Genomic DNA, 12,284 nt, shown 5'->3' on the forward strand with positions numbered 1-12,284 from the left:
TCTGAACTAACACGTGCTTGCCCTGGATCAATGGCCGAAAACTCCGCAGGGTGAGCAGAATTGCCAACAACTCGAGGCAGTTGATGTGCCAATGCAGTTGCGGGCCCGTCCACAAGCCGGCAGCTGCGTGCCCATTGAAAACAACACCCCAGCCTGTTTTGGAGACGTCCGTCGTGACCACGACGCGTCTGGAGACATGCGTTTTTGCGTCAGCATCTTGAACGGGAGTCTATGTAAAGCCCGGTTCAGTACTCGCAGGTCCAAGATTGGCCGTAACCCACCGCCTTTTTTCAGTACGATGAAGTAGGGGCTGTAAAACCCCTTCTTCATCTCGGCCGGAGGGACAGGTTCTATCGCACCCTTCAGTAGGATGGTAGCGATCTCCACGCGCAAGGTAGCAGCATTTTCATCCTTCACCAAGGTGAAGTGGGATACCGCTGAACCTGGGCGGACGCCTGGCAAACTGAATCGCGTAGCCAAGTCGGACAGTCCGGAACAGCCATCGTGACAGATTGGAAAGCGCAAGCCACGCGTCCAAGTTCCGCGCAAGGAAGACCAAAGGGACAATGTGGGGCCTCGCAGCAGGGCGGAGCTCGAGGTGCCACACCATGTCATGGCCATGCTGAGTCTAGGGACATCGAAGCACTTACCTGGCTCCTTGTGACCACCCTCGGAACAGCCTGGGACGGGGGAGGAAGAGGCTTGTCCTCGTGACCCGTGGAGACTGTCACATCGGGGGCGGATTTGTGCCACAGCTGGGCGCTCAGGGGCAGGAGACTGCCACTACACTGCTGTGCAAAGTCCTTGATGGTGTCGCCAAATAGGCCAGCCTGGGAGATGGGGGCAGCAAGGGACCGTGTCCTTTCGGCCTCACCCATCTCGACCAGGTTGAGCCAAAGGTGGTGCTCCTGGACAACTAATGTGGACATCGTCCGCCTGAGAGACCGCGCTGTGAACTCCGTCGCTCGGAGAGTGAGGTCGGTCGTCGAGCGCAGCTCCTGCATCAATCCCGGGGCGGAACTACCCTCGTGCAGTTCCTTTAGCGCCTTGGCGGACTTGCAGGAGGGCCATGGCGTGCAGGGCGGAGGCGGCTTGTCCAGCGGCACCGTATGCCTTGACCGTCAGAGACGACGTAAACCTACAGGCCTTGGACGGGGGCTTTGGGTACCCGCGCCAGGTGGCGGCGCTCTGTGGGCATAGGTGCACCGCGAGCCCTTTTATCCACCGGGGGATTGCCGAATAGCCCTTGGCCGCCCCATCATCGAGGGTAGTGAGGGCAGGGAAGCTGAAAAGATCGGGACTGGGCAGTAAAAAAGTGCTTCCCACAACCTTGTCAGCTCTTCATGCACTTCCGGGAAGAAAGGAACGGGGGCGGGGCTTTGACTGGCTCCGCGAGCCCAGGAACCAATCATCGAGCTGCGAGTGTTCAGGGAAGAGCGGAAGGTTCCACTCTAGCCGACACTCGCGGCTGCCCGGGAAAGCATGTCTTCATCTCCACGTCAGCCTGTGACTGGGCAATCGTCCCCGAAGGGAGGAGCCCAGTTGAGGCTTCTGTGTCCGACTGGACGAGCCCGCTCTCTGATGCTGTGCTCGAGAGCTCATCACTTTCGCGGGCTCCGAATAAGAGGTCGAACTCGCCGTGAGACGAGCCGGCGGACTCATCTGGAAGCCCAATAGGGGCAGACGAGCATGCTAGGGAATGGGAGGTCCGTGGGGGGATACCCGGCGGAGGCGGTCCCATTGGGGTCCCCAAATCACCCCCAGTGCTAGCTGCGCTGGCCTCATACCTGTGGGTAAAAGGACCGAGGCGGGGAGCCTCTGGGGTGGCTTGCTTTCTTACGAAGGCGAGCCGCGACCGCTTCGTTGCCATGGACATGTCCTCGCAATGAGTACATGACCATCCACAAACGCTGTCTTCGCATGAGCAGTGCCCAGAAATGAAAGACAGTGATCGTGACAGTCAGAAGGCGAGAGATAACGAGCGCAACCAGGAATAACACACAAAGGAAAGGCATCTTTAAAAAGACACGTCTTTAAAAAGACGTTCCGTGTGTGCCGCTATTTTAGAGAAATATACTCTTTTAGAGAAATATACTCTTTTATCTCTGCTGAAGCGCCCAGGGGCATTCTCTGCAGTGCACCAGTACAGAGGAGGGAGAAGCCGCTGAAATGCGCCATCAGATCCAGCAGAGGTGAATGAACAGTCGTGGGAATTCAGCTCAGTGAGCATGACCGTTCGGCTCTGAAGAGAAAATCTGAATGAGTGGTTGCATACCAGCTCCTTTTATGTCCGGGGGAGTGGCATGCAAATACCACTCGCCAATTTTCAATGGCCTTTTATCAAAGACCAGATGTGTCTCGGGCTCCCAAAAGTGACCCCTAGTGTCACTACATCGACACAACGTTGAGTAAGTGACAGATAGGGAACTAGGGGTGTAATGGTTCTCGGTTCACCTAAAGTTTATTGACGCATCTGGAGCACAAGGTTTTGTGAAGGAAATAAAGTGTCAAACAGACATGCACAGTTACAACCTCCGCTAATGCAACTGAATGGATCTGTAGATGGATACACTCTGTCTGTGTTTCACATGGGTCAACTTGATGACATCACTGTTCTGTAAGGGTTGTGTGTAGTTGAAAATGGCAAGTGGAGAAAACGAGCCGCTGATAGAGAAGCCCTCTGCGTTATTCAGGTCTCCTGTCTGGAAACATTTTCTTTTTGAGGTCAATTAGAACAGCGATGGTCATAAAACGTTTACAAAATGGGCACTGTTTGCAGACATCACTTGACATGAGTGCCGTATACTGGTAATACATCGACATCTGATAATTTACGGCGAAATCACCAGGGAAAGATCGAGGACCAGAGCCGCAGATGAGCCGAAACAGCACACACTCTCTTTCGTTTTTAAGCAAGAACTCAGTGCTGATTCGGACAGACATAAAACAATAACTAAAGCGATTGTGGTGTTCATTGCCAGCGATATGTTTCCCTACTCCGCTGACGAAGATGTGTGATCTCCGTGTACGATTAAAACACTTGAGCCGCATCACAACATCCCTCATAACCATTTTAATAGCAAAGCTCCTTCTATAGTGATGTACAGCTTCCTAATATTGAATATATGTGCAGTAGAGTTTGAAATGCATTTTATGTCGATGCATGTAGCGTAATAGTGCATGTAGTGTAATAGTGCAGGTATTAAGTTAAAATGTTGATTTATTAATTAGAGAAAAACATTTTTAATTAAAGATCCAGCGAAAATTAACCATGCTTTTACTATAATAATATTGTGGTAACCATGACTGCTGTCACCATGGTTTTCTTTGCAGAAATCACGGTTTTGATACAATTAACCATGGTTTTACAACAGTAATACTGTAGTTTCCATATAGTAACCATGATTATACTATATATTGTAAACATGACAGTAACATGTTGATTTTGTGGTTTCTATGTTTTTTACTACAAATACCATAGTTACTATGGTTACTGTAAAACAATTATTTTTATTAAGGGCAAACCTGTTGAAGTGTTTGTTACCAAACAGAGTATTTTTACTTTGGATTTGGCAGTAATAATTGTTTTTTCTGTACATTGCAAATACCGAACCCGTGACCCTACAACTGTGATACAAACTGAACCGTGAGAAATTTGAACCATACACCCCTACTGAAAATGGCATCAAATTCCTTTTCAATTGTTCCGGAGTGAAAACATTATTTTTAAATATTGGTAACCGGTTAATAACCAGTTCATTTCATTCCAATATTTTTTTTGAACCAAAGTCTAAATGGTTTATTACTGTACATTTTTCAGAATTTCACCACTTCCTGTTGCTCAAAAATTAAGGCTTCTCTCTTTTTAGTTGAACATGATAAGCATGTGCTTTTATTCTGAAGGAAACTGCAGCAACACACATTTCTTTGCCTTAATGCGTTGTGGATGTAGCCTCCTGTGACATGCTGAAGACCTTTTAGACATCTACATATAATTACTACATATACATGCACGGTTTATCCAGATACAAGGAATAAATAATTAGGTAAAAAGTGCATTTCTCAGTTGTTTCCAAGTCTTCACTGAATTATTGTTAGATATGATGCATTGATACAGATTTCATGCTGCCAGGTTCTGACCGAGAAGCAGATCTGTAATTAAAACAAATAAGTAAAATAAAATAATTGAATAATTATTATTTAATTAAATTAAATACATGTTTAAATTAATTCGGCACGCATAAGATGATGTTAAGGCCAAACATGCCCAAGCAGCATGTGCATGCATGCAGGAAAGAGAGATTTTGGCTATTAATTGATTTTAGATGTCCAAATGTATTTTTGAAATATTTTAAACATTTTGGGGGATATATTTAATTTGAAGGATACATTTAATGAAAAGACGGTATTTTATATAGGCTACTGTATACTTTGCTTGTAATGATTTCTATGCTGATAAAAAATTTAATTGCTTATTATCATTTATTTTGGTTGAGGCAAGTCCTTGTTTTGAGTGTGTTTTTCCAGACCAGGTCCCTTTTGTTTCTTGAGAGATCTGGTAACACTGCAACTGGTACATCACTCACCCTTATCACTCTTATTGGCCCCTCTTTAATTTTGTTCTAACCTGTTACCAATTGAAAGGAGGCAGCGGAACGCTGAAACCCGAACAAAAAAATGCAGTTTCTGCTCAGAACGAACCGAAATGAAAAACATTTGGATTATAATGTACTGAAAATGCGTTAACTGATCCAAACACATGATGAAGTGGACAAATTTCATCAGCTTAAACAAAATAAATACATATTCATATCTAAATATCTATATATTCCTACCAGTTGTGATATTCTTAATTTACAGTAACATAACAACAAAATTAAGACAAATTTAAGTACTAAAAGCTATTAGCTATTAGCTATCTAGCTATTCCATAGTAACTGGACACTAACCCATCTCAACATGTGTATATGGGGCAACAGAACATTAGGTGTGTACTTACATTGATCATAGCATTGGAGGTGATGCGGAAGAGGGTGGCTCTCTCATTCACAGACTTGATCTTCTCTCCTCCCTCCAAAGGCACTCGTAAGGACTCGAGCTCACTCAGAGATCGCTGAAGTGCTGCTCCGTGCTTAGCTATCAAGTCATTACACGTGCTAAGGTCATCCAACTTACTGGCCAGAGTCTTCAGAGTACCATGGATCTCACTGTTGTCAGACTGAGAGGTTGGCTCCTCGTCTGCCGAGTCATCTATACAGAGAGAGAGAAAAATTCAAAATGGAGGAACTTGGACTCACAGGTCAGAAGGACCTTAAATTACACATTTCACCTTTAAGAAAAATATTATTTTCTACCCAAAGATAACTTTATTGAAAGTAAAACTTAAATGTGCCTAACGTTAAAAAACTGCACTAAGTTAAAAAAAACAACTTAAAAACAGAAAATACCCAGAGCACCCTCCCTTCCGAATCTGTTTTCCAGCTGTTCATTTTAATGAGTCAAAGACTGCTGCTCCTCCTAATCCCCCTCATTAATTAATTCTGATTTTACAGGTGGCTAAAGCCCTAAAGGCAGTCACCTATGCAAACACAGCAGCAGCATCTTACACCACCACACTCAATAAATGGTGGACAGCTGTGGGAGATGTGACTACAAATATAAATTATCTGTTAAGAAGCAACCTAGAAAGTCTCATCCGAGGATAAGAGTAATTTTGATAAAACTCATGCAAGGTTAAGATTGTATAAGCACAAACACATAACTATGATCTAAAGGTGAACCAAGTAATTTTTCCAAAATGTTTTACACCTAAAGGAATAAAGAGAACTTTTTAAAAACATGTTTAAATATGTTTACATTTATTTACACTCACATTAGATGAAGATTGCAGTCATATCAGTGAAAAAAAGGTATTTTATTCTACATAAGGTAAATTTTCTATTTGGCCTATTTGTCACCCATTTTATTAATGATATGTTGCACTGAGCACTGCAGCAGTTTAAATAAAAACACTCAAATTTGTCAAATAAGTATAATATCTATTAGTTTAACCAGCAATGTATCTCATCTGTGATCAGATTTTCTAAAGCTATGGCCAATTGTGCAACCGGCCAATATCGTTACAGCGACAGCAGTAGAAATACCCAGTGGCGACACAGAGTACTAGTGTCATCCAGCAAAAAAGTCACTGACAATGTAAATGGGGCTTCATATAGTTTCCTGCTACTCATCGATAGCCTCAGTTAGCCTTAAATCTAGAAGCAAGATGAAGGCAATGTTCAGGACCATTCATGACATTGTGAAGAAGGGAATACCACTCTCGGATTTCGAGTTTTAATTACCACCACCACACACAAATTATCCAGTAATAATAGCATTATTTTATCTAACCGAGTGATTTTCGTGACGACTGGTTCCGTTAACCACCGCTATAAATTGTACAGAGCGAGTCGTGAGACATAGTGTGACCGGTGTAATCTGATACCCAAACAAATGACTCTTTTGAGCTGGTTCTTTTGAATCTACACGTGAGAGATTATGAGCAACCACTGTAATCCAATTCCCAAACAAATGACTCTTTTGAGCTGTTTTTTTTTTTAAGAGAATAAAACACTACATTGGTAACAGTATTGTCTGATTCCCGAACAAATGACTCTTATGAACCAGCTCTTTTTAATGAATCAACAAGACTTATGCATCATTCGGAGCTGACTGAATAAATATGACTGGATTTATTGACTTAAATAATCCAAGTACTGTGTACTTCATGCTCATGGGATTCACACAGATACTAGTTGTTCATATGACAACATTTAGTTTAAAATACACCTTTGGTTTTGTTGTAATAAGTCAATAATCTAAAAAAAAAACAAAAAAACATTGTCTTTCAGGCAAAATAATAAAATAAAATTCAGTAAAAAAGCAGTTCACTTTTAAACATGCTTACCGTATTGTTTATTTGTCTCTTGTGCCTGTCAAAATCACTTGTAAATGCAAAATGCAAATAAATAAATAAATAATATTTGGCCAGCAAGAAATCTGACTGGCTGGTACATTTTTTCATCTTAAAAGCTAATTTTGGACCTCAAACAGACACCAACATCACTTATGATGTCTAGGTCATAAACACTTTTGCCAGTGGAAACGATATGCTAAAAATAAATGATAAATAAATTTGCAGCCCAACTGATTCCATGGCTGCCTTCATTAGTGTTTACTGAGATGTGTAGACACACTCTCACATAAACACATTTACACACACAAATTAAAAGGCCCCTTTCCAATGACAGATGCAGCATAAATCTTTGGCAAACAGAGGAAATACATCAGAGCAGAGTCAGGATCTCTGGCTGAATCATTCCTAAAGCCATTAGAGTTGAAGCCATGACAGAATTGAGCAAAACAGACAATAATGAATCTCTCAATTTATTATTTGAGAGATTACATCAAGAACAAATTGACAGAATTAAATTTTAGTCAGTGAAAAATGACCTCATTAACATTCTTAATGCATGTTACTGGTTTTATTGTGTATGATGCAATAAAAAAAAGTTTGTCTTTATGTAATAACTTGTTCCGCCTTTGAAGCGATTTTCTTTTTTGGGCTGATGTCACAAAACCCTCTTATTTTCCACCTATCCCCTCCAACCACCTGGCTTCATTCAGGTATGTAAAGCCCACTTTTCACTCAGAAATATGTCTCGTAACAGACATAAAAATGGGTTGCGAATGGCATTTCACATTGACTTCAATAATGGCATGTTTCTATGATGTAGAGTTTGACGGATGAACAAAGAGGGCATCAGATTCTGAATGAATGTGGCAATCAACTCTACAGAAGAATATGTGAGAGAAGAGGGTATGGCATAACCTCTACAGAGCAGTGGAGCAGGGCAAGGGTGAGATTGATTTGACTGTGTTTATTCCTCAGCAGAGAGCAGAGTGCCAGTCAGCAAACTGTTCAGAGACTGAACACATTAACCTTCCCATGACTCAACAGTACCACATGCACATAGAGAACACATTGTGTGTAAGTGTGCACATGTGTGTGTGTGTGTGTGTGTGAGTTATAAATTATGTTTAACCTATAAAAAAGAAAGGACGACTTAAAAATATTAGGGCTGTCAAAAGATTCACATAATTTTTTTTAAAACATTCAGTTTCTTTTTGAGGAGAAAAAACAAAATGTTTATGTTTGGGGCTCAGAAATTAGTGTGGAAGACATCTGTAGTGGAATATGTACATTTATAGCAAGACACCAGACAGAGGCAGATTTCTGCAACAGTGCTAATTACACATCTCAAAAGTTTCTTTATGATTGCCACCACAACTGTAAAAACCTGTGAAAGACAAACAAGCTCAAGTGTCTCATTAAAGGGAGGGATAATTTGAGACTCTATGTGCTCTTTTTCAACCATAGCATAAACTGAATTTAGCTTAAAAGTAATGTTTTGTAATAATAAACAATTAATGATAAAGGTGCCGATGAAGAGTTTCTTGAGCTCTAAACAAGAAATGTTGGGTAAAGCTTAGTTAAACACTAACTAAATGAGTCTTCAAATACTAAGTCCTAATATTAGTTACTGTTTTGCTGGTGGGCATTAGATCAGCCTGGCCTGGAGACAGAAATGGACTGTTTTAATCTAAACTACAGAATGACATATCAAGGGTCTACAACCCTGGAGTGGGGCGTGAGTCTGAGCTGATTGCTGCGGTCCATCAAATCCTCCATTCTCAGTGCTTCTTCTTTTCTCTCTTTCCATTATTCGGTCACAGCCAAAAGCACGTGCACGTGCACACGCACACACAAGCTGATCATGCATGTCACATCACTTATTGGTGAGCTGTGTCATGTGTGACTGCTGACAAAGTAATCTGTGGGTATGTTTGAACTAGCAGTACGCAAGTAGTCAATTCCACTGTCCTTCTCTCTTTCAATGAGGTTAACACATAGAAAGTTTTCATAGGTGTTTCTGTGATTCTTGGATGCTTTTGAAGAGCTGGTGAAAAGGTTAAGGGTAAATTGGCTGTGAGTTGGAAAATATAACTCATTTTCACAGCAGCATCCCAGTTCAACAAAGGGACAAGGCAGCTTGCTTCATATTTGACCATCATAAGGACCATTTCCTTGTTGCTAAACTCTTTTAATCCTATCAGCTTTCCTCTATAATCGTGCACAAAGTTCAGCCAGTTCAGTGAAAAAAGACAGAAGAACATAAACACCCGAACGGCCAGATCAGGTAGATTTACTGCAGATGAAACATGATAATGCAGAAATTATGCAGCTTATGTAACACTGCAATGAGCAGAAAATCTTTTTTAATCCTCTTCATTCATTCCTGGGAATACCAAACCCTCCACCATGTGTAGATCACTTCCACAAGCTTTCAAAAAACTCTATGTCTGTCAGAATAATAGTCAGAATAGCTGGTCACCAGCATATGTTGTGTTTTGGATGCTGGGGTGCTAGCTTCTTAAAGGGGTCATGACATGAAGAATCAAATATTCCTTGATCTTTTGACATCTAAGAGGTCACTGTACTATAAAAACTTACTATAAGTTTCAGAACTCAAAACTTCCTCCTCACTGCAAAAAAAAAAAAAAAAAAAAAAAAAAAAGAAGAAAAAATAAAAAAAAGAAAAACATATGTTTAAACCAAACTCCCAAAATGACTTGTTCTATACTTCCTCCACATTGTGATGTCATAATGTGGTAGACTTTACCTTATCTCTTCCGTAGTCTGCCCAGTAGCAGTGAGCATTGAAATGGCAAGCAGAGAGAGCAAGTCAGTCAAGAGCAGATAGCCAATCACAACAGTGGGCATTTACTGTCAAGTCTTAAAGTAGAAGCAGCAACAAAACCAAATTGAGCGTTTCTGACAGAGGGTCAGAATGAGGGTGGGAAATGATCATTTACGATATATATTTTGTGCAAAAAACTTTACTAATATTATAAGTGAACCTCAAGGAACATATTAAAATAATAAAAAAGGCATGTCATGACCACTTTAACTGGCATAACTTCCTTGGTCAACCAAATGTCTGCTGGTTATAGCTATACAGATCCACCAGCATGACCAGCGCCAAACCAGCACATTCCAGCCTGGACAAACAGGGAAAATCATGCCGACTTGAGCTGGTCATTTCAACAGGGCTCCTTTTCCTGCTGAAGTTCCTCTGGCACGATTTACCATCCATCAAGTGGCGCCAGCTCCATTATAGATTATGAGAGAGTGACACTGGTTAGTCTCTGAAATATGACTGGCAATTAGTAAACCTGATCATGGACTCTGGAGAGAACCCACCTAATATCACCGAAAGTTCTACTTTTCAGTCATCTAAAATTATTATGCGAGTAGTTAACGCATAACATGTGTGTGAGGTTTTTTAACTCAACATATAGATTTTAGGTAAAACAAAAAATAATGATATGAATGTATATGGGAATTTTTATTTTAGGTGCAAAAAAACTTTTTTTCCCCTTTTTTTATTTCACCATTTTTAAACAAATATTCTATGTAGTCTCTAAATTAATATGAGTTTATAAAAACAGTATGCATAATGATTTTAGAAGAAATAGCAAAATGCTGTTTAAAATACTTTTAGATGGAGTATCATCATATTCCAAGTCTTCTGAAGGCAGAGATTGGCATTGAAACAACACAAAATTTCAGTCATTTTATACACATTAACATGAAAATTAAACACGAGTTGTCACGTCAACACGCGAGCCACTGTGAACAAGCTTCTCGTGCAACGGACGTCAAGACACTTGAACTACATTACTACCATTCTCATTTCATATCGTTATATCATGTATAATGTACAAATATCACATTTACTTCAATTGTCTATTTTGATTAATGTCTGCTTCAATAGTAAAAAAAGAAAAAAGAAAAGAAAAAAGTGCTTGTTTCAGTCTGTAATTCATGTTCATGTCATTTAAACTCCTTTTCCATTTACTCACTGGGCAAAATGATAACAAATAGTTGGAAATGAGAACAAACAAAATTGTTATGATTGTTGCAGTTTTTGCTGTGGAACACAATGTTTTACCTTCGCTAAAGGAGAAGACAGTTTTAATATATTAATGATATTCAATTTGTGAATTATTCATACTGATTCTTTTCAGTGATTTGTTTGATCCAATTTAAAGTTTTGATTTGATTAAACTGACTTAACTCACTAAATTGACAATCTTCACTGAAAAATGTCCAATTAGATATTAACTGAAAGACCCTGAAAGAGCAGATGCAAAAAATCCTTGTGGGTTTAATAGGAATCTGCAGTCTAATGAAGTGAAAAAACAGTTACTTTTGAATAGCAGCCAAATTTAGGATAACACATGCACGATTCAGGATGTTTTTGTTAGTGTTACTGACATGATTCTTTTGTAAAGCATGGTTTAAAATGTTTGCAAGCTTCCTAAGACTTAAATTAGTCTTTTAATTAGGGTCTTACTGACTGGTTGTTTTGTATGACTCAGCTTGCTAAAACTTTACTTGTGTTCATTTTATGTTGTAATATCCTGCTTTTCTTTTTAATTAGAACTGTGGTGTCAATTCATATACATTTGCAACAAAGTCTGGTTTAAATAAACAATATTTTAATGAAGAGTTTTTCATAAAAGGGCTGTTCTTGCTGTGATTTAGGATTTGTTTAAATCCTAAGTCAAATTGAGCCAGCTGTCTTTGTGCCCAAGGACAGTAGGAAAGGAGATGGATAAGTAAAAAGCACCACCAAAATAACAATTGTTTTTTGCATATCTGCAGGGACGCAAAAATGGATATGCAACATATAGTTTGCAGTGCATAGGGGCGCCGCACAAAGGGGGATGGCGACTTATCCCAAAAGTGGGGTAGATGGATGGCGAAATGTTCAAGGCAAAATTGATATTGCAAATCCTGCCCTGGTACTTGCATCCCTGCATATTCAAATAAAAATTGTACTAATGCATTTATTGTTTTCTACACTGATGATCTAAAACGTCATGGTTACTTGCATTCCCCGATGGAGTGAACGAGACGTTGTGTCGATGTAGTGACACTAGGGGTCACTCTTGGGAGCCCGAGACACCTCTGGTCTTTGATAAAAGGCCAATGAAAATTGGTGAGTGGTATTTGCATGCCACTCCCTCGAACATACGGGTATAAAAGGAGCTGGTATGCAACCACTCATTCAGGTTTTATGCTGAGGAGCCGAGACAAGATCCGGCCATTTCAGCGGGTAGTTCAGCGTTGTGGCAGGAGGGACACAACGTCTCGTTCCCTCCATCAGGGAATGGAG

At 40.4% G+C, this 12,284-nt stretch overlaps 1 protein-coding gene across 2 annotated transcripts in view; it reads right to left on the reverse strand.

Annotated features, from left to right (window-relative positions):
• LOC127417164 (oxysterol-binding protein 2-like) overlaps positions 1-12,284 on the reverse strand; it is a 134,269-nt gene that overhangs the window by 29,849 nt on the left and 92,136 nt on the right. For both annotated transcript variants that reach the window (XM_051656919.1, XM_051656930.1), the window contains exon 3: positions 5,000-5,250. In XM_051656919.1, the coding sequence (XP_051512879.1) occupies positions 5,000-5,250 (251 nt within the window). The remainder of the gene's footprint in view (positions 1-4,999; positions 5,251-12,284) is intronic.

This window comes from Myxocyprinus asiaticus, chromosome 3 (assembly GCF_019703515.2).
Source record: "Myxocyprinus asiaticus isolate MX2 ecotype Aquarium Trade chromosome 3, UBuf_Myxa_2, whole genome shotgun sequence".
Lineage (NCBI taxonomy): Eukaryota > Metazoa > Chordata > Actinopteri > Cypriniformes > Catostomidae > Myxocyprinus > Myxocyprinus asiaticus.